The 25,282-nt window shown below is 35.7% G+C and overlaps 1 protein-coding gene across 1 annotated transcript in view; it reads right to left on the bottom strand.

The window, feature by feature from the left end:
* Nucleotides 1-7,206: 7,206 nt before the first annotated feature.
* Nucleotides 7,207-25,282, bottom strand: part of LOC141347233 (fatty-acid amide hydrolase 1-like) — a 32,483-nt gene continuing 14,407 nt past the window's right edge. Inside the window, exons 6-15 of the mRNA XM_073852236.1 lie at nucleotides 24,555-24,595; nucleotides 24,327-24,451; nucleotides 24,113-24,238; nucleotides 20,482-20,579; nucleotides 20,282-20,381; nucleotides 17,372-17,415; nucleotides 16,567-16,606; nucleotides 13,799-13,907; nucleotides 11,227-11,372; nucleotides 7,207-7,935 (exon numbers count right to left, since the gene is read on the bottom strand). Of these exons, the coding sequence (XP_073708337.1) occupies nucleotides 7,801-7,935; nucleotides 11,227-11,372; nucleotides 13,799-13,907; nucleotides 16,567-16,606; nucleotides 17,372-17,415; nucleotides 20,282-20,381; nucleotides 20,482-20,579; nucleotides 24,113-24,238; nucleotides 24,327-24,451; nucleotides 24,555-24,595 (964 nt within the window). The 3' untranslated portion in view covers nucleotides 7,207-7,800. The remainder of the gene's footprint in view (nucleotides 7,936-11,226; nucleotides 11,373-13,798; nucleotides 13,908-16,566; nucleotides 16,607-17,371; nucleotides 17,416-20,281; nucleotides 20,382-20,481; nucleotides 20,580-24,112; nucleotides 24,239-24,326; nucleotides 24,452-24,554; nucleotides 24,596-25,282) is intronic.

Raw genomic sequence — 25,282 nt, 5'->3', positions numbered from 1 at the left:
ACGGCTAAGACCTTTAGAGGAGCCATAAAGGAGTGTGAAAAAGGCCCATTTCAATGGCGTGGTATGAGTTTTGTTCTAACCTTGCTGGGTGTGCATAAAGCAGAGAAGTCAGGAAATATCACAGGGGTGCGTCTGATTTTAACACTCGGGAGACTTTGCATGAACAAGCATTTATAGAAAACTATTTGTAAAGTTTATGTTTAAACTCAGTCTCAATGGGTGCAAAGCCAATAAAAAAAGTTTAAATCGCTCACATCATGACTACACTTGGTTTAAATGTTGCTAGTTACAAAATGATTAATCTGCAGAGCTGTAGGCACTAAACTCACTTAAGATTTTTTTTTTTACTTTTATTGTTGGTTCTTCTGGTGTTTAGTAATAATAGTATGAGCAATATCCTCATTGCCTCAGAGTGAAAGGACAAACTGAGATTCTGAGCACCGAACAGGTGCTATTTATATAACAATGTGGGCGGTCTTGTATTAAATGTATTCATCTAACATAACAAAAGTCCAAGGGAGTTTTACTATATGTGACCCTGGACCACAAAACCTTAAGTAGCACGGGTATAATAGACTAACAGGTCAAAATTATAGATTTCTTTTATGCCAAAACTTATTAGGATATTAACTAAAGATCATGTTCCATGAAGATAGTTTGTAAATTTCCTACCGTAAATATATCAAAACTTAATTTTTGATTAGTAATATGCATTGCTAAGAACTTCATTTGGACAACTCTAAAGGTGCTTTTCTCAATATTTAGATTTTTTTGCACCCTCAGATTCCAGATTTTCAAATAGTCCGTACATCAATGGAAAGCTTATTTTATAGGCATTGTTCTGACTGGTTTTGTGACCAGTCATAAGGTTAAATTTGTCAAAACTGAGATTTATACATCATATGAAAGTTCAATAAATAAGCTTTCTATTGATATATGGTTTGTTAGGATAGGACAATATTTGGCTGAGATACATCTATTTGAAATCAGAAATCTGAGGATGCAAAAAAATCAAAAAGACTGAGAACATCACCTTTAAAGTTGTCCAAATTAGGTTCTTAACAATGCATATTACAAATCAAAAATTACATTTTGATATGTTTACAGTAGGAATTTTACAAAAAATCTTCATGGAACATGAACTTTACTTAATTTCTTAATGATTTTTGGCATAAAAGAAAAATCAAAAATTTTGACCCATGCAATGTATTTTTGGCTATTGCTACAAATATACCCCAGCGACTTAAGACTGGTTTTGTGGTCCAGGGTCACATATATGCTTGCGAGTGGAGGAAGCAGGGCTCGACAGTACCGGCATTTCCATTGTACTTGCGACTAAAGATTTAGGAGTATTTAGGAGTATGCGCGTGAATAAAAAGTGTGTCCGTGTGTCTTAAAGGACTCCACTTCTAAAATAAAAATTCCCTGATAATTTACTCACCCACATGTCATCCAGGATGTTTATGTCTTTCCTTCTTCAGTTGCAAAAAATGTAGTTTTTTGAGGAAAACATTCCAGGATATAGTGGACTTCAATGGTGCTCAACGGATTGAAGGTTAAAAATGCAGTTTAAATGCAGCTTAAAAGAGATCTACATGATCTCAAATGAGAAGCAAGGGTCTTATCTAGCGAAACAATCTGTTATTTTCAAAAAAATTACAATTTTTATAGTTTTTTTCCTTAAATTTTCATCTTGTCTAGCTCTGTGATGCACATGTGTACTCTGTGTATTCGGTTCAATACAGTTAGGTTAAAACTTCCATGCCATTTTCTCCTCCAACTTCAAAATCATCCTACATCACTGCAGAAGTACCGACCCAGTGTTTACAAAGTGAACAAACAAAGAAGATCAAAAGCCCTTTACAAAAAAAAATGTAAAACAGCGATTTAGGACGATTTTGAAGTTGGAGGAGAAAATGAGATGGGAGTTTTGACATACCCTAACTTTATACTGTGTGTAAATATTAATTTATTTAAGAAAATGACTGATCATTTCATTAGCCATTCAATTTAATTTTAATGGAACCATTTAGACAAAAAGGGTTCTTCCACAGCATTGTGAAGCACCTTTATTTTTAAGAGAGTATATTGGGGATTGTTTTGCTTTACTAACAGTTTAATATTAAATCTAAAGAGGTAATCCATTAGACTCTGGCTGTCAAATGCAGCTTAGCCGAGCTCAACGGCTTTGGCCCAAACTGTGATATAAACGAAACACTACTGGCCGTTTTTTAAAAGAGGCGGAGCTGCTTGATATGTTCAGCCCTGTCTTCCTTCAGTGGATCTTTAAAAAACATTCCTGCGCACTGAATCTCACACGTTTAGACGCAAAGACACATCTGTGTGAACGGACCTTCATTCTATGCAAAACTGTCCAATAAAACGGGCCTCAGATACAGTGGTGGGAAAAAGTGTTGGTCCCCTTCCTGATTTTTTATTTTTTGGAATGTTTGTCACACTTTAATGTTTTTGAATGAAGTTTTTTTATTATGAAGGGAAAACAAAATCCAAACCTACATGGCCCTGTGTGAAAAAGTGTTTGCCCCCTAAACTTAACTGGTTGGGCCACCCTTAGCAGCAACAACTGCAATCAAGCGTTTGCGATAACTTGCAATGAGTCTTTACAGCGCTGTGCAGGAATTTTGTCCCACTCATCTTGGCAGAATTGTTGTAATTCAGCCACATTGGAGGGTTTTCGACCATGAACCGCCTTTTAAGGTCATGCCACAGCATCTCAATAGGATTCACGTCAGGACATTGACTAGGCCACTCCAAAGTCTTCATTTTGTTTTTCTTCAGCCATTCAGAGGTAGATTTGCTGGTGTGTTTTAGATCATTGTCCTGCTGCAGAACCCAAGTTCACTTCCGCTTGAGGTCAAGAACAGATGGCCGGACATTGTCCTTCAGGATTTTTTGGTAGACAGCAGAATGCATGGTTCCATTTATCACAGCAAGTCTTCCAGGTCCAGAAGCAGCAAAACAGCCCCAGACCATCACACCACCACCACCATATTTTACTGTTGGCCAGATGTAATGGGACACACACCTTCCTAAAAGTTCATCTTTTGTCTAGTCAGGTCACAGAGTATTTTCCCAAAAGTCTTGGGGATCATCAAGATGTGTTCTGGCAAAACTGAGACGAGCCTTTATGTTCTTTTTGCTCAGCAGCGGTTTTCGTCTTGGAACTCTGCCATGCAGGCCATTTTTTCTCAGTCTCTTACTTATGGTGGAGTCATGGACACTGACCTTAACTGAGGCAAGAGAGGCCTGCAGTTCTTTAGATGTTGTTATGGGCTCTTTTGTGACCCCTTGGATGAGTCGTCGATGCCTTCTTGGGGTAATTTTGGTCGGCTGGCCACTCCTGGGAAGGTTCACCACTGTTCCATGTTTTTGCCATTTGTGGATAATGGCTCTCACTGTGGTTCACTGGAGTCCCAAAGCTTTAGAAATGGCTTACCTTTTCCAGACTGATAGATCTCAATTACTTTCTTTCTCATTTGTTCCTGAATTTCTTTGGATCTCAACATGATGTGTAGCTTTTGAGGATCTTTTGGTCTACTTCACTTTGTCAGGCAGGTCCTATTTAAGTGATTTCTTGATTGCGAACAGGTGTGGCAGTAATCAAGCTTGGGTGTGGCGAGAGAAACTGAACTCAGGTGTGATAAACCACAGTTATGTTTTAACACTTTTTCACACAGGGCCATGTGGGTTTGGATTTTTTTCCTCTTCAAAACAACCCCCTTCATTTAAAAACAGCATGCTGTGTTTACTTGTGTTATCTTTCATTAATATTTAAATTTGTTTGATGATCTGAAACATTAAAGTGTGACAAACATGGAAAAAAATAAAAAAATCAGGAACACTTTTTCACACCACTGTAAAATGAGTCGTATTCAGCTGGTTATGTGACCTCAACATGTTTGCCTCCAAGAGGGGACCCGCTTCATGTAAATAAAACAGCTATTATTAGGCACCCAATGTGACAGAAAAAGAGAAAATACCTGAGCAGCAAGCAGCAAAAAACTGAAAGCAACCACTTTGCAAGACATTTTTATAGGAGTGACATGAAACATCAAACTCCTCCAGCGCTCTCAGCGCTAAGACAACAGAAGAAGCCGCTCAGCAGAACTTCATTCCTCACTTCAGAGGTTTAAAGCAGATTCTCTATAATTCCCCTCGACAGGATTCTGAGTCAAAACTCTGCAAAGCGGCGTAGTTTTACCCTTCCATCTGACCCGCCCGACGACTCGCTCTGCCAGCCCTGCAAAACAATACTTTCACAATACCGCTGGACTTTTATTGTTGGCGCGGCGTTATATAATTCCAGGAATTACTGACAGGCAAGGATATGCTAAATCCTCCTCTGCTCTTCCTGAAAGTGGATGAGACAGACTCGGCGAGCAGCGGCTCTCTTTCCGCCTTCTGACTTGGTCGGTAATCCCGATACGCACTGTCTGCATTTTTACTGTATGTGTTTAAGCGCATTTGCAGAGCATTTATCTCCCCAATGTAAACCAATTTGGCTATAAGGGCCTCAGGGCGAGCTCACCGCCGAAGGAAAGAAAGAAAAACTCAAACGTAGCTGAAGCGTGGTGGGGGGTGCTGTGACGTAGAGCAAAAACATGAGAAAAGAAGAAAAGAAGCAGAACGGCGCAGGAGAAAAGAGAATCCTGTCCAGAGGCGATGCTTCCCGTTTGTGCAATAAGAACCCAAAAGCCGCCAAAACCTGAATCACTGGACTGTTGAATCGCAGAAATCTTCACAATCATCGTTATCCCCTAATCCGGCTGTATGTGATGGGCCAGACATACTTTTCAACTTCCAGTCAGGTGTCTGTACTTCATGAAACATTTGTGCATACAGGTTTATCCACTGCTTGTAATCTCAAAAATACATTTTTCTTCAGAAACATTTGCCACCATGATTTTAAGTCCTGATCAAAATCACCTGGCAACACTTTCTAGTAACCCAATCACATTAATAACTATATTACCTTAAAGGGATAGTAAACCCAAATTCTTTCATCATTTACTCACCATGTTGTTCCAAATCTGAATGAGTTTTTTCTTCTGCGGAACCAGTTGATGGTCCCAATTGACTTCCATATGCAAAATTACTATGGAAGTCAGTGGCAATGGAACATTTTTGGGTGAACCGTCCCTTTAAAAAAATCTCTATCACACACAGTTGAGGTCAAAGGTTTACATACACCTTGCAGAATCTGCAAAATGTTAATTATTTTACCAAAATAAGAGGGATCATATGAAATGCATGTTATTTTTTTATTTAGTACTGACCTGAGTAAGATATTTCATATAGAAGACCTTTACATATAGTCCAAAAATAAGAGTTGAATTCATAAAAATGACCCCGTTCAAAAGTTTACATACACTTGATTCTTAATACTGTGTTGTTACCTGAATGATCCACAGCTGTGTTTTTTTTGTTTAGTGATAGTTGTTCATGAGTCCCTTGTTTGTCCTGAACAGTTAAACTGCCTGCTGTTCTTCAGAAAAATCCTTCAGCTCCCACAAATTCTTTGGTTTTTCAGCATTTTTGTGTATTTGAACATTTTTCAATAATGACTGTATGATTTTGAGATCCATCTTTTCACACTGAGGGATATGCAACTATTACAGAAAGTTCATACACTCCCTGATGAATTAGAAGGAAAAAAGATGCATTAAGGGCGGTGAAAATTTTTGAACAGAATGAAGATGTGTAGATTTTTCTTATTTTGCATTTTTTTTTCTATTACAAAAAGGCACTTTTTCTTCCAAAAGAGTTAAAAGGCTATTCTGGACATCTCAATATAAACATTAAACTGCCTAAAACTTTGCACACTGATGCATTTCGGTCTTCAGCCTTCCTCAGAGTGTGTCAGGTGCCTTGGATTCTTTTAGTTGTTTCAAACCCAACCAAAAAGCACCTTCTGCTATTATTTCACAAGTAGAGCTTGAAGATGTCTCACACATCCTATTTTTTCATTTAGTACTGCCCTTGAGAAGCTACAGAAGACGCTTGTATGTTTCCCAGAAGACAAAATAAGTTAAATTTGCCCTGATATTCAAATATCAAATATCTTAATGCATCATGTTTTCTTTTAATGCATCAGTGAGCGCTTGAATCTTCTGTAATAGTTGCATATGAGTCCCTCAATTGTCCTCAGTATGAAAAGATGGATCTCAAATCATAGTTATTGTTGGAAAGGGTTCAAATAAACAAAAATGCTGAAAAACCAAAGAATTTGTGGGAGCTGAAGGATTTTTCTGAAGAACAGCAGGCAGTTTAACTGTTCAGGACAAACAAGAAACTCATGAACAACTATCACTAAACAAAAAAACACAGCTGTGGATCATTCAGGTAACAACACAGTATTAAGAATCAAGGGGATGTAAACTTTTGAACAGGGTCATTTTTATAAATTCAACTATTATTTTCTCTTGTGGACTATATGTAATTGTTTTTATGTCAAATATCTTATTCAGGTCAGTACTAAATAAAAATAACATGTATTGTGCATAATCCCTCTTATTTTGGTAAAATAGCTAACATTTAGCAGATTCCGCAAGGTGTATATAAACTTTTGACCCTAACTGTAAGTGTTTGTTTGATTGGAAACAAAGGGCAGGTTTTCAGTTCAAAAACACAGAAAGAACATAATATTGTGAAATATTATTACAATTGAAAATAACGGTTTTCTAATGTAATATATTTTAAAATGTAATTTATTCCTTTGATGCAAAGCTGAATATTTAGCATCAGCAGTCCAGCAGTCTTATGCCAGTAGTACGCTGATTTGGTGATGCATTTTTTCAGAGTTCATCGTGATATAAATTGTCGTTTGTTAGTGTAACTTTTTCTTATTCATTCAAAAAAACCTTACTTTGCATGCTAAAATTAGTGTTAGGATCCATTTCAAAAGTGAACAGGAAAGAGAACAATAAAACGAGAAGAAATCAAAGCGTCTCTAACGAGTTTTCATCCTTGATGACTTATGTAAATGAAGAATGTAAAATGTGCGCAAAACCCAGAACAGACAAATATTTACATTACATCGGAGCTGATGGCGTCATGTGTCATTAAGTCCAGTTAAAGCCTTTCCAACCGAAGTCATCATTCAGGGCACAGAAATGAGTGCCGCTCATCTCATAAAAGACAGCCAAGCAAGGACGATGGCTTTCCAGTGAACCTGTGACACACAGCTCTGATTCATTTTTAGTTTAATGAATTTGCATGGCACTAAATTATACAAAATGATACAGAATCCTCATTCAGATTTGAAGCGGCATTGCTTCTATAGTGAGTGCAAATATTCATGTTTCATTAAACATTGTGAAGAATGATTGAGAGGTATTTGCTAGTTATTAAAGGTGTGCAATTTCAGCAGCACTATCTCCACCAAATGTTATCACAAAAATAAAGCCTGATTTCACATAAATTCTTCTCAGTTGACAAACATATGAATATTAATCTGAAATTAGACAAATATAGCAAATCAACATTACAGTACCATTCTGTCTTCCAAAACGTTAACACAACAATCAGATTTAAATTACAATTAAATGTACAATGGTAAAAATGCATCATGCAGAGTTCAGAGTCTTGTTCTTATCTAAAAAAAATCATAATCATATCAACTAAAACTTTTAATGAACAAACATGATTTGTAAATTATCTAGAACTCTAGAACATCTCTGGATGTTTCTACGGTTCACAGAATTAGTGCAGGCCTGCTTGTAATTCACCTGGGACTGAACCGTTAGCAGCCCACAAAAATACAGAGCAGAATTTCAGTCATTAATGTTTCTTGGTGAGTTTGTTCTTGGCTGTGAGCTGCTCCACCTCTCTCATAAAGCGCAGGCACATTTCATCTTGCCACGGCAGAGACACACACTGCACTGCCACAGGGAGACCAACGCCACCCTTCACCGCCTGAAAACACGTTTCACTATATTAGAAGATATCTTATAGACCTCAGTTGTTTTTATATTAGGCTAATGATATTTTCTATGGCCTACCCCTAAATATAACCATCACAGAAACCTAGACTGATATAGAAACATGATCTGACCAATTTACAAGACTTTTAAACAAGTGATGACACACAAAATGCATGTCATGATATTTGATTATATTAGTGAGGACGTTTGTATGGGAGCCCGTTAACGCCACTGAATAAAAATACAAATAAAATTAAATAAAAATTGCGACCTTTTATCTCATAATTCTGACTTTTTTCTCGCAATGGCTAGTTTATATATAAAGTCATATAAAGTCGCAATTCTGTCTTTTTTTTCCAAACTGTGTGATATAAAAGCACAATTGAAAAACAAATCTAAATTGTGAAATACAAACTTGCAATAGTAAGAAAAAAAGTCAGAATGGCGAGTTCATATCTTGCAATTCTGACTTTATTTGTCACAATTGTGACTTTATAACTCGCATTTGTGCATTTATATCTCACAGTTCTGAGAAAAAAAAAAGTCTGAATTGCGATATACACAGTCAGAATTGCGAGAAAAAAAATTCAGAATTGCAAGTTAATTTCTCACAATTGTGACTTTATATCTCACAGTCCTGACTTTATATCTCGCCATTCTGACTTTTTTTCTTACTATTGCAAGCTTGTATTTCACAATTTAGATTTTTTTCTTAGAATTGCGTCATATAAAGTCGCAATTCTGACTTTTTTTTTCCAAACTGTGTGATATAAAAGCACAATTGAAAAAAAAACAAAATTGTGAAATACAAACTTGCAATAGTAAGAAAAAAAGTCAGAATGGCGAGATACACAGTCAAAATTGCGAGAAAAAAAGTCAGAATTGCAAGTTTATTTCTCACAATTGTGATTTTATATCTCACAGTTCTGACTTTATATCTAGCAATTCTGACTTTTTTTCTTACTATTGCAAGTTTGTATTTCACAATTTTGATATTTTTTTTTCTCAGAATTGCATCATATAAACTTGCAATTCTGACTTTTTTCTCCAAACTGTAATATAAATGCACAATTGCGAGTTATAGTCAAAATTGCTAGATATAAAATCAGAGTTGTGGGATATAAACTCACAATTGTGAGAAATAAAATCAGAAATGCAAGATATAAACTCGTAATTCTGACTCTTTTTCTCGCAATTACGACTTTGTATCTCACCATTCTGATTTTTTTTCTTACTATTGCAAGTTTGTATTTCACATATAAACTTGCAATTCTGACTTTTTTTTCCGAACTGTGTGATATAAAAGCACAATTGAAAAAAAATCTAAATTGTAAAATACAAACTTGCAATAGTAAGAAAAAAAGTCAGAATATTGAGTTTATATCTTGCAATTCTGACTTTATTTCTCACAATTGTGACTTTATAACTCGCATTTGTGCATTTATATCTCACAGTTCTGAGAAAAAAAGTCTGAATTGTGAGATACAAAGTCAAAATTGCGAGAAAAAAAATTCAGAATTGCAAGTTAATTTCTCACAATTGTGATTTTATTTCTCACAATCCTAACTTTATATCTAGCAATTCTGACTTTCTTTCTCGCAATTGCGACTTTGTATCTCGCCATTCTGACTTTTTTTCTTACTATTGCAAGTTTGTATTTGACAATTTAGATTTTTTCTCTTAGAATTGCGTCATATAAAGTCGCAATTCTGACTTTTTTTTCCAAACTGTGTGATATAAAAGCACAATTGAAAAAAAAAAACAAAATTGCGAAATACAAACTTGCAAAAGTAAGAAAAAAGTCAAAATTGCGAGAAAAAAAGTCAGAATTGCAAGTTTATTTCTCACAATTGTGATTTTATTTCTCACAATTCTGACTTTATATCTAGCAATTCTGACTTTTTTTCTCGCGATTGCGACTTTGTATCTCGCCATTCTGACTTTTTTTCTTACTATTGCAAGTTTGTATTTCACAATTTAGATTTTTTTCTCAGAATTGCATCATATAAACTTGCAATTCTGACTTTTTTCTCCAAAACTGTGATATAAATGCACAATTGCGAGTTATAGTCAAAACTGCTAGATATAAAATCAGAATTTTGGGATATAAACTCACAATTGTGAGAAATAAATTTAGAATTGCAAGATATAAACTCGTAATTCTGACTCTTTTTCTGGCAATTACGACTTTGTATCTCGCCATTCTGACTTTTTTTCTTACTATTGCAAGTTTGTATTTCACAATTTAGTCAATGTCAATTTTAGCTCTACACTGAGAATTAAACCTTCAAAGACTATAAAATGTTATGGAGATGAAACAAAACAAGCTTGGAAACATTTTTTCCATGTTATAATGAGTTATTTATAACAACACATAAAAACTATAAGTAAAACTATCAGAATATTAACAAAAAAAAAAAAAAACTGTCATCCTATATTTATTACTGTGGAAATAATTTTAAAAATAAGCATAGGAAAATCAGTCCCCTTAGATTAAAATGACCCAAAAATACACAGCATCACATAACTTGAGAAAAAAAAGTAGTAAACCTATATAAGACCATTATATTTAATCAAATCATAAAGCTTCTAGTATGATAAAGCATATGTTTTTAAGACACCAGTTTAATTTGAAAGAAAATGTTTGTACTTTCTGTCAAGCTGCCATGTGTATTCCAAAATTTTCTGAGAAAATATGTCTTATTGGAGACAAAAAAACACATTATGTTCGGAATACTGTTGAATGATTTTATAAATTTATATAATGTTGATTCTTCACAAATGCAAACGTATCAAGAGTTCTAAAGTCAGAAAACTTATTTTTCTGTTTTTAAAAGAGACTTTTTTTTATAATTACTTTCCATCATTTGAATATATGAAAAGTAAAAAGGCCCAGAAACTTATCGGAATAATAAGAGAACTTGATTTGCTTGAAGAGGAATGAAGAGACCGCTACTTACATTTGCTTTCTTTTTCTTTTCTTTCTCAGAATATTTGTAATTTTATTGGTACTTTGCATCAGTTTTGTCTGGTATGTGCTTTGCTTAACGTCTGTTTATTTACATATATCAATGCAATTGTATATGTATATTATGTTCAATATGTTCACTTGTAAAATGTGTAGTTTCTTCTTTGTAATCGTGACCATGCTGCCACCTTGTGGTAGTCAGGCATTCATCTCAGACAGAGTTCATTCAAGTTTATTTCAAGGTTGACAAAAACAGCATATGCTTTTCATGCAAGTTTAATGCAACTTCAGTACTCTTGCACTGTGAAAACGCACCTTAACGAAGAGTTTGTCCCACGCGTCCCCATGGGCACCCTTGTAGTGACTGAGCTGAGCCTCGTCCTCCTCCGTCACTGTAGACACGCTCACCACCCCGGCAGGAAAGTTCAGCAGGTTGTACAGGGCGGTGTAACTCAGAGCACCTTCAGGAGTGGAGAAAGTTTACTGCATCTAGGTGACTGTTACTGGCCTTAGGCAATGCTAAAATTATTATTGTTGAGTTAATAAGTAACATTAAACTGCAGAAACCTACAAACTGTAGTTTGCTCAGTTTTTGACCCGCTATAAGTAAATCATTGACAGGAGGTATAAAATTGGCATGTGGGCAAAACAAATCAGCTTTAGTAGTAAAATAAAACTGTAGAGTAAAAATGTAATAATTAGGGGTGGGCATAGATTAATTTTTTTAATCTAGATTAATCTAGATTAAATCTTGGAATTAATCTAGATTAAAATGGCTAATTTGAATTCTGGTGAAGGCATTCAGAATATGTGTGCTACCCAAATAATGACTAAAAGTAGCCTAAGTCTTCGAGAACGGGCCAGGTGGCGCATTAGACCAGGCGCTCATCTCCTGTTTCCAAAATGCATCACAAACTGCTTGACAATTGCATTTACAACATAAGTACCTATACAAACTTGTGTAACCAAGTACTTCTGCGCAAAAGGCTGCACGACGTGCCGTTAAATACACAGACGCGCACGGGAAAGAATAGCCTATCTGCGTGCATAGTCTTCGATTAAACTGCGTTGCTTTTAGAAGCGTCAATTCAGTTGTTGCATATAGTTTAATGTCTTTATTTCGGGATTATCAAAGTAAATTATAACTCAAACTTGAGATTTTACTGGGGCACAGCAGATTTTCACTGGGGCGCGTGCCCCAGTAAAAAGGGTCTAGCAACGCACGCACCTGCCCTGAAGCGGCTTCATAACTGCATCCATTGCAGACTTTGCACGTCTCATTTGATGTGGTAATTTCACAGAAGTTGAAGACTCGTTCTCGCCCCCTACAGTGCAATTCGACTAGGTATACGTCATCCGCGCTAAAATATCAAGGTGAAAGTCATCATATCTTGCGTAGTTTAGACCCAGCTCCCAACCCAACTTTGAGAATAGATTAACGGCGATATTTTTTTTATCGCCCGATAAGAGTCTCACGTTAACGCAGCACGTTAACGCCGATAACGGCCCACCACTAGTAATAATACAGATTAATAATTAAAGGAATAGTTCACCCAAAATTGCTCATAATATACTCAACTTCAGGGCATCCAAGATACAGTGAGGGAAAAAACTATTTAATCCCCTGCTGATTTTATACTGGACAAAGAAATGACCAGTCTATAATTTTAATGGTAGGGTAATTTTAGCAGTGAGAGAGAGATAGGGGGCGGAATCGGGAAAGGTCCTCGAGTCGGGATTCGAACACGGGACGCCCGGAGCGCAACAACGCTGAATGTCGGCGAGCTGCCCACAAGGGCACCTGAACTCTCTGTACAAATAAACCTACCATTAAAACTACAGACTGATCATTTCTTTATTAGTGGGCAAATGTACAAAATCAGCAGGGGATCAAACATTTTTTTCCCCTCGCTGTATAGATAAGCTTGTTACAGAACAGATTTGGAGAAATTTACATTGAAGGCAAGGAAATATTGTTGCGCTCAGACGAAGGCTATTTGTAAGTCCAGGTGCGTAAAAACCAATAAAGTATGGAAGAAGCTGTAGGTGGTTCGCACTCTTGAAAAAACTAGACAAAGTGAAGAAATTAACATTAAAATATTACTTTACCCGCTCACCAGTGGATCCTGCAGTGAATGGGTGCCGTCAGAATGAGAGTCCAAAAAGCTGATAAAAACATCACAATAATCCACACCACTTCCAGTCCAACTTCTTGTAAAGAAAAAAGCTGCATGTTTGTAAGAAACAAATCCATCATTAAGATGTTTTCATCTTCAAATATTGCTTCCAGCTAAAATACAAGTCAACTATATACAACATTGCTTTCTCCAGAAATACGAGTCCATAATCCATACTAACCAATAACCCCCCAGTTAAAAAAAAAAAATCGATCCTATGTTATTTACTCAAATCAAAATCCATCCATGACTTTTTCACTGAAGAAAGCAGTATTATAGATGATGGACTCATATTTTAGCCAGAATTAATGCTTTTATGTTGAAATGTCTTAATAAAAAATGTGTGTTTTAGTTTCTCACAATCCTGCAGCTTTTCACTTCACAAGATGTTAATGGACTGGAGTGGTGTGGATTGTAATGTTTTTATCAGCTGTCTGTCTGACGGCACCTATTCACTGCAAAGGATCCATTGCTGAGCAAGTGATGTAAGGTTTCTCCAAATCTGTTTCCATGAAGAAGTAAACCTATCTACATCTTGACTAATTTTGTTCAGTAAATAAAATTTTTTGTGTAAACAAGATGTAGTAATTGACAGGAGACGTAACTGTAAATAGTAATGATGAGGAAATTAAAAGCTAAAAAAATTAGGTGTCAGGTGTACGGTGTGTTTACAGGCACAATAATAATGTAAATGTGAGATAAAACAGTACTGCCGATGCTCCCGCAGTAACAGAAATTGTAGGCTGGTCCAAGCATCGGACACAACAAAACGTCCACATTCAGTCTCCTCCACTCTGCTATCACCTCCTGGATGTATTGCTGCAGGTTAAAAAAAAAACAGAAAACCTTTTTAATCATATCAGAATCTTATTAAGAGTCTTATTTACTTATTGCTCAACTGTCACGATAATATACCGGAACAAGGACACTCAATATCATAAACTTTTTACAGACACAGGAGGTGAAGAATGTGGTCAATTTGGCTGAAAAAATGTCAAATTTAAAAGTTGAGGAAAGTGTGAGATGTGTTAGTACAAGTTGTGCAAAACCTGATGAGATGAGATTTGTGCAGCAACTACAGGTTGCTCAAAAATATGCCTATGTGAAGACACCACGTTGGTTTTCGTCAGGATGGCTTTGACATTTTTTTTTACAGCAATGATTTAATTGGTTTAATGTACTACAACCATGACCATTAAAGGCACAAAGCAGGGCTATATGCTTACTTACTTACTCTATGCACCTTTTAATAAATAATCAAAAATCTGATTTTGTGCCTTCCCATTACGAGGTGATATTTGACTCCTTAAAGTGATTTACAGGGGAATTTTGTCTTTACCTTTGTAATGGCATTTTTGGCAACTTTATTAAAAGTATATATGTCAAACTAAAAAAAAAAAAAAAAAAAAAGCTTTTTTAAAATTTCTAATTAAAAGAACAAGTAGAATAAAAATAAGTTACCAATCAAATTAAATCAGTATTAACAACATGTATTTGTACTACAGGGGTGGCATAGAAGAACAAAAAGTGGCTTGAAGGTGAATTTTCATGGTTTATGCCTTCCACAGAATATATACAGTGGGTACGGAAAGTATTCAGACCCCCTTAAATGTTTCACTCTTTGTTATATTGCAGACATTTACTGAAATCATTTAAGTTAATTTTTTTCCTCATTAATGTACACACAGCACCCCATATTGACAGAAAAACACAGAATTGTGGAAATTTTTGCAGATTTATTAAAAAAAGAAAAACTGAAATATCACATGGTCCTAAGTATTCAGACCCTTTGCTGTGACACTCATATATTTAACTCAGGTGCTGTCCATTTCTTCTGATCATCCTTGAAATGGTTCTACACCCTTATTTGAGTCCAGCTGTGTTTGATTATACTGATTGGACTTGATTAGGAAAGCCATACACCTGTCTATAAGACCTTACAGCTTACAGTGCATGTCAGAGCAAATGAGAATCATGAGGTCAAAGGAACTGCCTGAAGAGCTCAGAGACAGAATTGTGGCAAGGCACAGATCTGGCCAAGGTTACAAAAAAAATTTCTACTGCACTTAAGGTTCCTAAGAGCACAGTGGCCTCCATAATCCTTAAATGGAAGACGTTTGGGACGACCAGAACCCTTCCTAGAGCTGGCCGTCCGGCCAAACTGAGCTATCAGTGAGAGAGGTAAAGAAGAACCCAAAGATCACTGTGGCTGAGCTCCAGAGATGCAGTCGGGAGATGGGACAAAGTTGTAGAAAGTCAACCATCACTGCAGCCCTCCACCAGTCGGGGCTTTATGGCAGAGTGGCCCGACGGAAGCCTCTCCTCAGTGCAAGACACATGAAAGCCTGCATGGAGTTTGCTAAAAAAAACACCTGAAGGACTCCAAGATGGTGAGAAATAAGATTCTCTGGTCTGATGAGACCAAGATCGATCTTTTTGGCCTTAATTCTAAACGGTATGTGTGGAGAAAACCAGGCACTGCTCATCACCTGTCCAATACAGTCCCAACAGTGATGCATGCTGTGGGGGTGTTTTTCAGCTGCAGGGACAGGACGACTGGTTGCAATCGAGGGAAAGATGAATGCGGCCAAGTACAGGGATATCCTGGACGAAAACCTTCTCCAGAGTGCTCAGGACCTCAGACTGGGCCGAAGGTTTACCTTCCAACAAGACAATGACCCACAGCTAAAAGAACGAAGGAGTGGCTTCACAACAACTCCGTGACTGTTCTTGAATGGCCCAGCCAGAGCCCTGACTTAAACACAATTGAGCATCTCTGGAGAGACCTAAAAATGGCTGTCCACCAACGTTTACCATCCAACCTGACAGAACTGGAGAGGATCTGCAAGGAGGAATGGCAGAGGATCCCCAAATCCAGGTGTGAAAAACTTGTTGCATCTTTCCCAAAAAGACTCATGGTTGTATTAGATCAAAAGGGTGCTTCTACTAAATGCTGAGCAAAGGGTCTGAATACTTAGGACCATGTGATATTTCAGTTTTTCTTTTTTAATAAATCTGCAAAAATGTCAACAATTCTGTTTCTCTGTCAATATGGGGTGCTGTGTGTACATTTAATGAGGAAAAAAATGAACTTAAATGATTTCAGCGAATGGCTGCAATATAACAAAGAGTGAAACATTTAAGGGGGTCTGAATACTTTCCGTACCCACTGTACATACATATAAATACATTTAGACCACTTAACTTAATGATTGCTATCTGGATGTAATGAGACTTTCAACCAGCATAACAAAAAATGTTTCTGAAGACAATTACCTATTACACCTCTAAATATTAAAGGTCTCTCACAGCCCCCCCCAGCTCCAAATTATCAATGAAAACCAGGTCTGTAAATGTTATGCATTTTGTGCCTCTTGTACCCTTGAAAAAGTTGAGAATCATTACCGTTTCAGTGGCGTTGATGCAAGCTGTTGAAAAAACACCTAATAAAAATTAAATGAATATGATAAAAGACTACCTCAATATTGTCATGTAGTTTCCATAATTCTTCCACAGACCTTAAAAAGTAAAAAAAAAAAAAAAAGTTAATTTATGCTATTAAAGAAACAGTTTTCCCAAAAATTAATTTAAATTCTGCACCACAAAGCCAACAGAACACTTCTAAAACTGTTAAAATAGATTGCAGTGTTTTTATTTGCTGAATGGAAAAGATGTTTAACAGAAGAAAAAAGTCCTTTTTGAGATTTTAAACAGTAAACAATTAATTTTAAAAGTAAACAATTCTTTCATTAAAAAGTTTGGGATTGGTAAGATTTTTCTATGTATCTATTCTGCTCACCAATGCTGCATTTTATTTAATCAAAAATACAGCAACAATAGTAATAATTTATTAAATTGTATTATAATTTAAAATAACTATTTTTTTGATGTCTTATCATATAATATATAATTTATTCCTGTGATTCAAAGCTGCTTTTCCAGCATCATTCACATGATCCTTCAGAAATCATTCTAAAATGCTGATCTGCTGCTCAAGAAACATTTCTGATTATCAGTGTTCAAAACAGTTGCGATGCTATATATTTTTTGGGATAACACTATTTTGTAAAAGTGTTTGTTGCTTTACCAATTTAATGCACCCTTGCTGAATAAAAGTAGTAAAAAAATTTTTTTTTTTAAATCGTACTGATCCCAAACTGTGAGCGGTAGTGTATTTCAATTTTGTAATTGTAAAAATGTAATTGTAACCAACTCTAGAAAACTGATCAACATAATTATGTTCATTAGGAAAAACGAATAAAATGTGCATCTTTATAACTGACCCAACTCCGAGACTTCCATCTATGAATGCAGAAATCCGTGGATACTGAAGAGTAGAAACATTAAGTAAAACATATTTCTGTCATGACAACTCTCTGAGGTATTGGCATGGTAATGTACATGACAATGTTAATGTGTTTGGTCTTGGCCAAAAAGATCTGGTACTCTAATGCTGTGGCAGAGCAAGCACCAAGACTTTGTACTGTCAATACATCCACAACATGATGTTCTGAGCATGTAAGAAATACTGCTGCTGCACATATGATATATATGTGATGCGATCTAGAAAAACCCAGGTACCATATGAAAGCTGGGTTCAAGCCCTTGCCATACTTTGAACATAACAAAAGTTATGGCTATCTTAATTTGGCTGATAGCTATGATTATTTCAGGAATGGAATTTTAAGAAAAACGGGTTTAAAGTGAGACGGGTTTCATTTTTAATTAACGGGTTTAACGAGAGCTGTCTGTCAGGAGCATCATTACACAAACAGACTAACGTTTCCCTGAAGAGGAGAGTTTTCTGTTGTTTATCATAGGCATAGTCTCTCTTTTGATTACTTTAGACAGCAAGAAAAGTGTACCTTGAAATTTTCATTTAGGAAAGCGAGCGCAACGCAAATGTTCGCGGACCTTTTCATATAACAAACTGTCACTGGATTCCTCTTTAGTAATTTAATCATCCGATCCTTCATCTCTGGATGGGAAATAATCCATTATAACATCATTTAGGGCACTGACATCAAGACTAAGCAGATTGAGACGAGGAAGATCGTTTAAGTGAGCAGCTACTTCACACTGCGTCGTTTTTTGTGCTCCGCCATCTCACGATATTAAAAAATGAATAGGGCTGCAACTAGCGATTATTTTGATAATTGATTAGTTAGTTGATTATTTTTTTGATTAATTGATTTATTTGCTTAAATCCCTTTTTTTAATTGACAAAAATCATAATATTCCACATCCTGCCCAATGTGCTTCAAACAAATGTGCCAACTGAATGTTATGAAAACAGTGCTTAATTTATTAGACCACCGGTCGTAATAAAGAGAAAAAAAATATCTGAAGAAAAACACTATACAGTGCTTGACTATTTTTTTTCATAGATAACCGCAATAATTATAGCATTAGAAATAGCCTTCTGTTACTAAAAACATATTGCATATTGGAGGACTAACCAATACAGAAAGCTAAAAAACGATTTTGGTAATCACCAATACTGTTAGTCTGGAGCAGCAGCGGCACAAACCTTATATAATTTGTTAAACACCTTACATAAATTGTTAAGTGAACAAAGATTAAATCTCTACATTAAAAATGATAAGAATAGCCTAATACAAATAATAAAGACGAATAAAAACAAACTCAGAGTTAACCAACAGGTGAGATGAATGTTCTGAAGGAACACGCATTCACTTTGCTCAGTCACATTTACTGTCGTTTCTTTATATAAAAGGCGGCTATGAAGCGTCTGATATTTATATATCAGATAATTACACAATGTTATCCCTTTACAGTTCCTACTCTTCATAAATATGTGCACTACATGTTTTCTTTTAAACCTAAATTTAACGTTCAACAACATATTTCAGCACAATTAATGTTTTTGCGCTGAGTATTAATTGTCTCCCTGTCTGACACGCTCATTCAGTAAAGATTTAAACTTAACACAGACTGTCAGGATGGACTTTTATGCAAAAATGGAAATGCTTTTGTGAATTTGTGACATTTACAGATAAGGATATGACCATAAACAGAAAGTTTTCATGCTGAGGATGCAAACGAATCTGTCAAAGCGCCTCACAGGTTGCTTTTTACGCTATTAGCCTAAAGTTTAAAATAAAGAATTCTCATGCCGCATCTCTCCTGCCGCATCTCATTCTGTTTCCTCCACTATTTTTAGATACATTTTGTCCATAGAAATGCGTCATTCAGTGCTGTAATTTGACATGACCCTCTGAAGTTGTAAGTGCACTGTGGGCGCACCCGATTAATCGATAATGAGAATCGTTGTCGATAATTTTCATTATCGATGATAATCGATTTTACCGATTAGTTCAAATCAAATCAAATCAAAATTTATTTGTTAAGCACCTTAAAAAACACAGCGTGTACCAAAGTGCTGTACGACTCCATGAACATAATAAAAACATAGATATAGATAATAATATAGAAACACAGATAAAACGCAGTGACATAAGATAAAACAGAATAAAATACATAGTAAATAATAATATACAAAATAAATAAGATAGTTGTTGCAGCCCTAAAAAATAAATAAATAAACTTTGCATACCATAGTTTACACAGGACTTGCGGGGAATGTGCATTGATACACCATTATTAAATATGTTACATGGTTTATTTCGTTAACTGTTTTTTTGTGGTGTTTAGAGAAAGCACCTCTGCAGCGCATTCTTAACGCAATTGCTATATTTCTGAACTAAACAAGTGAATTTTGCCAAGGTATTTTCAGAGATGATAGACAAGATGTTTTAGAATAATAATTTAACGAAAACCTGATTTTGACAAAAAAAATTGACATTCAACCTATTTATCGAATTTCCTGAAAAACCCAATGCGACATCCGATGGCTTTTCCCAGATCGCACCACATATATGAAATATCCCCATATAGCATACATGAATCACTATGTAGCATATCTATACAGGTGGAGCTGGGGAAGGTGAAGGGTTTCTGAAGTGATGCACTGCTATGGCAAGCACTAGCCAAGCATTTGAATGTTAAGCAGCAAGCTCATTGGCTGCTGATACAGAAGAGAACTAATCAGCTACGCCATTAAACCTATCAGACTGTGCCATCTAGTTTCATGTTAGAACTTTGGATTAAGTTAAATATCCGCTATTCAAGACAACTGATTGCTTAATTGGATACAAATGAGAAGCACTCACAAAAGGCCTGAGAACAGCAGAAATCAACTTCTTAATGAAGCCTGGAGTGCCAAGCTTAGTGGTCTGACCACAGAGACACGGGTCAACGGGGTCTCCCTTCCTGAAAAGCACACAATATACAACAAGCATGTGGTTACTATGCATTAGAGGTGACTATAGTGCCTTTAATGGAAATCTGAATGTGCTGATAACAGACGTACATATTACTGAGGAAGGTACGACCTCCATCACTGAAGACCCCTCTCAAAGTCAACTCATGCATGGTATGGTAGAGCCGCAGGGGTTGGAATGGAACCAGCTAAAATGTAAACGCCTTGTTAGAATATCAGCTTCTCAAGTCTTTATCACATTTGTGTGTTGACACAGCCATTTACCTTCAGATGCATGGTCTTTAAAGGGTTCATCAGATGCAAAACTCACTTTTACAAGTTGTTTGAAAATTAATGTGTGTTGGCAGTTTGTGTACACAACCACCCTACAATGATAAAAATCCACCCGGTGGAATTTTTTTAATCTTAAAAGGTAATATCCCCTTTTTAAAATCTGGTCATTCTCAGCTTCTTGTCGTTGTGACGAAACACAGTTGATTGACATGAGCGTCTTACCTTAGACCCGCCCTCACCGAACTGAAACAGTCCGAATACGATCGCCATTGTTTACTCCCAACATCTGAGCCGCTTAAGAGTCACAGGACAACGTTACTTTCATTTTTAAAAGGAAAGCGCCGATCCCAATCTACATATGTGTGAATCATTCGTAATGCAGCTTCAGCCACAGCAGAAGTGAGTATAAGGGTATAAGAGTATAAATGCATCTTTGCAAACGATGTGCTTGCCGTTAAATGCAGCTAAACGCGGTTACAGTAAACATTACAGCTCGTAATCCCTCATTATTTGCATTTAAAGGGCCAATGCGATAAAATGAGCTGATATTTTGCAGAGCTGATTTTGACAAGGTAAAAGTTTTTTTTTACACTACTATTGAGAATTTTTAACCAAATTATATCAGAGACTTTTCATTAAGACCCTAAAGAATCATATGAACTTGTGGAAAATGGGCATCCGATGACCCCTTTAAAGCAATTTGGACATTCACAACCGATTCATAACCATTGTTGTGTGTTAACGGTTTAAAAAGTGCATTTTCTTTCTTAGTGCACCAACAAGCTGCCATTGGCTTACATTATGAGTTAAACAGATTGTAGCTGATCAGTGATACGTTCAGACAAGGTCCCATGTTTCAGCACGCAAGTCATTTGCAGATTTGTTGCAAAATGTAACATTTGTAGTATGTTAAATTATATAAAATAGTAGCTGTTCTGTGCTCTGGTGCGGTTATGCGTAATCAAATGAACCAAGCTTTGGGGGTCAAACGCGCTCAGGCACTTACTTCAGAACATACAACCTGCGGCAACAGTGTAAAAGAAGCCTATTTCCACAGTAAAACCACAGACTGCAGCTGAGAAAGCTGCTAAGACTAGTCTTAAAAAGTTAGTCATGTAATTTTTTTCCTTCTAGACTGGTCATAACTTTTTCAAATCAGTTACAAAAAGCTAGACTGCTCTCTAATTGATAGTTGGTCAAACTAGTTCTTAAAGTTGCAGAATAAAAATTTCCTGATGATTTACTCACACCCATGTCATCCAAAAAAGGTCTTTCTTTCTTCAGTCGCAAAGAAATTACATTTTTTTGAGGAAAACATTCCAGGATTTTTCTTCATATAGTAAACTTCAATGATGCTCAACAGATTGGAGGCAGTTTTAATTCAACTTCAAAGGGCTCTAAACGATCCCAGCTGTGGAATAAGTGTCTTTTCTTGCAAAACGATCGATCATTTTCTTTATATTTATATAAAATTATATTTAAAGACAATACACTAGTATTGCGATGCAAATACGTACTCAATTCAACTTCAAAATCGCCCTGCATCGCTGATTTACCTTTTTTTAATGTAAAGGGTGATTGACCTTCTTTGCACGTTCACTTTGTAAACACTGGGTCGGTACTTCTGCAGCGATGTAGAATGATTTAGAAATTGGAGGAGAAAATGAGATGGAAGTTTTTTGACATACCCTAACTGTATTGAACCGGAGTGCACAAGGTATGCATGCACATCACAGAGGTAAAAAAAGTATGACAATTGTTAATTTTTTTTTAGCAAATAACTAGATAAGACCATTATTCCTCGTCTGGGATCATTTACAGACCTTTAAAGCTGCATTTGAACTGCATTTTGGAAGTTCAAACTCGTGGGCACCATAGAAGTCCACTATATGGAGAACATTTCAGAAAATGTTTCCTCAAAAAAACAAAACAATTTCTTTACGACTGAAGAAAAAAAGACATGAACATCTTGGATGACAAGGGGGTGAGTAAATTATCTGTACATTTTTGTTCTGGAAGTTAACTTTCTCCTTTAAGTTTTTTGAGGAAAAGATTCCAGAATTTTTCTCCATATAGTGGACTTTAATGGTGCTCAACAGATTGAATAATAAAATAATAATTAAAATGCAGTTTCAATGCAGCTTCAAAAGGCTCTAAACAATCCCAGCCGTGGAATAAGTGTTTTATCCAGAGAAACAATCTGTAATTTTCTTTAAAAAATATATTTATACACTTTTTAACCACAAATGCTTATCTTGTCTAGCTCTGCGATGCACTCTGTGCATTTCGGTTCAATACAGTTAGGGTATGTGGAAAAATTCCCATTTCATTTTGGAAGACTTTGAGTGAATATAAATGGTAGATTGTTATAGAAAGGAACATTTAAAGGATAAAAAAAAGGAATTAGAGAGAATCAATAAATGATGAATAATTTATTGCTATTGTGTGAATAATATGCAATCATGTAACCAATAAAAAAACAACTGTAGTCTAATTACGAGTATTTCAAAATGTAATTTTCTCTAATTACAAGTACTTCATTTTTTAAATCTGATTACATAATCCAGATTACATGTAATAAGTTACTACCCAGCTCTGAGTATATAAATTGTAATTTTTTTTGTAGATTGTAAATTTGATTGTGTAGAGCCCTTTAAAGCTGCAGTGAAACTGCATTTTTATCATTCAATCTGTTGAGCACCATTGAAGTCCACTATATGAAGAAGAATCCTGGAATGTTTTCCTTAAGAAACGTAATTTCTTTGCGAAAGACATGAACATCTTGGATGACATGGGGCTGAGTAAATTATCAGGAAATTTTTATTTTGGGAGTAGAGTAATCCTTCAAGGGTATGTATATGCAACTGTGCCCCAGGTCTTAAAGGGACAGTAGTCCATAAATATCTGCTGCTAATCAAACAAAACATACACTGTAAAAAGTTTTCACCAGTTTCAACATAAAAACTTAAGTTTAGCAGCTGCCTTAAGATTGTAAGTTAAATCAACGTAAGTCATTTAAACTCACAAGTTATATCAACTCATTTTTATTGTAATAAGTTAAAATGACGTAGTTTTAAGCTGATTTAACTTAAAAACTTATGAACTTTTTGTAGCTTTAATTTCTACAGTGAGCACTATTCAGTGTTATTTTACACATACACACATTTCTGTACCTGAATACTATTGTCGGACCTGTTTGTTATATTGTATTTATCCATGCTTGTAATTTGTGTATTTGTTCTTATTGTATTATTTATTGACCTTTCACTTCAATCATTTCGAACTTTCTTAGGCTAGTAGTTTTTGCTGTTGTTTTAAAGAGGTACCAAAAGTGAGTTTTAAGTAATAGAAAGTTACATTGATATAAAATATTTATTTTCTCACAGATCCGAAAATGATCTGAACCATGAGATTACATAACAACTGTTAACGCAATGTGTTTGTGTACCGTGTGCCCCGCTCTCTCCAGCAGGTCCTTAGTCTCCCTGAAGGCCCTGGCCATGCTTGGAGATGGCTGCTGGTACCCATCGTTCTCATAATAACCAATCCTCAGGGGCTCTGAGCTCTCATACACCTGTTTAATAAGAGCAAAGTATCATAGATTCTGCATTTGCAACACATCACAAATACAGGCATCTGATGTTTGATGTTAAATAGGGAACCTCTTGGTTGAATAGTATGGGAGGGATGGTGGGGTCCAAGGAAAACATGTCCTGGCAGAGCAACGCCCGCATAAACAGTGCCAAGCTTTCGACGTCCCTTCCCATAGGGCCAATGGAGGACAACACTGAAAACCAGCACAATGTAACAATGAGACAACATACCATACATGATGTTCTTTTTATCTACAGTTCAAAACTAGTCCAGCAGGATGATAGATGTGATCTCACCTGATTTCTGACCTCTGACGCATGAATTAATTCCTTGAAGACTAAACATAGATGATTAGAAAAAGCAAAACAGACAAGAACACAAAAATCAATAACAGGTAATGAGAAATTACATATTATAGCATTTTTACAAAGTGACATTATTAACAGGTCCAAAAATGATATGATCTAGACATGTTTTTTTCCCATTTACACGATTGATAAAGGGCATTACATTGTGGTTGTTGTGCGGAATCGTTTCCTTCAATGCCTCTCATTTACAATAAAATATGTATTTTTAATATTTGTGACCCTGGACCACAAAACCAGTCATAAGGTTAAATTTGACAAAACTGAGAATTATACATCATATGAAAGCTCAATAAATAAGCTTTCTATTAATGTATGGTTTGTTAGGATAGGACAATATTTGGCTGAGATACATCTATTTGAAATCGGAAATCTGAGGATGCAAAAAAATCAAAAAGACTGAGAAAATCACCTTTAAAGTTGTCCAAATTAGGTTCTTAACAATGCATATTACAAATCAAAAATTACATTTTGATATGTTTACAGTAGGAATTTTACAAAAAATCTTCATGGAACATGAACTTCACTTTTTGGCATAAAAGAAAAATCAAAAATTTTGACCCATGCAATGTATTTTTGGCTATTGCTACAAATATACCCCAGCGATTTAAGACTGGTTTTGTGGTCCAGGGTCACATTTATGATTTCTTGTCAGCAGC

Source organism: Garra rufa, chromosome 12 (assembly GCF_049309525.1).
Source record: "Garra rufa chromosome 12, GarRuf1.0, whole genome shotgun sequence".
NCBI classification, from domain to species: domain Eukaryota; kingdom Metazoa; phylum Chordata; class Actinopteri; order Cypriniformes; family Cyprinidae; genus Garra; species Garra rufa.
Note: the sequence above shows the minus strand (reverse complement) of the source record. Positions and strands in the feature narration are given on the sequence as shown.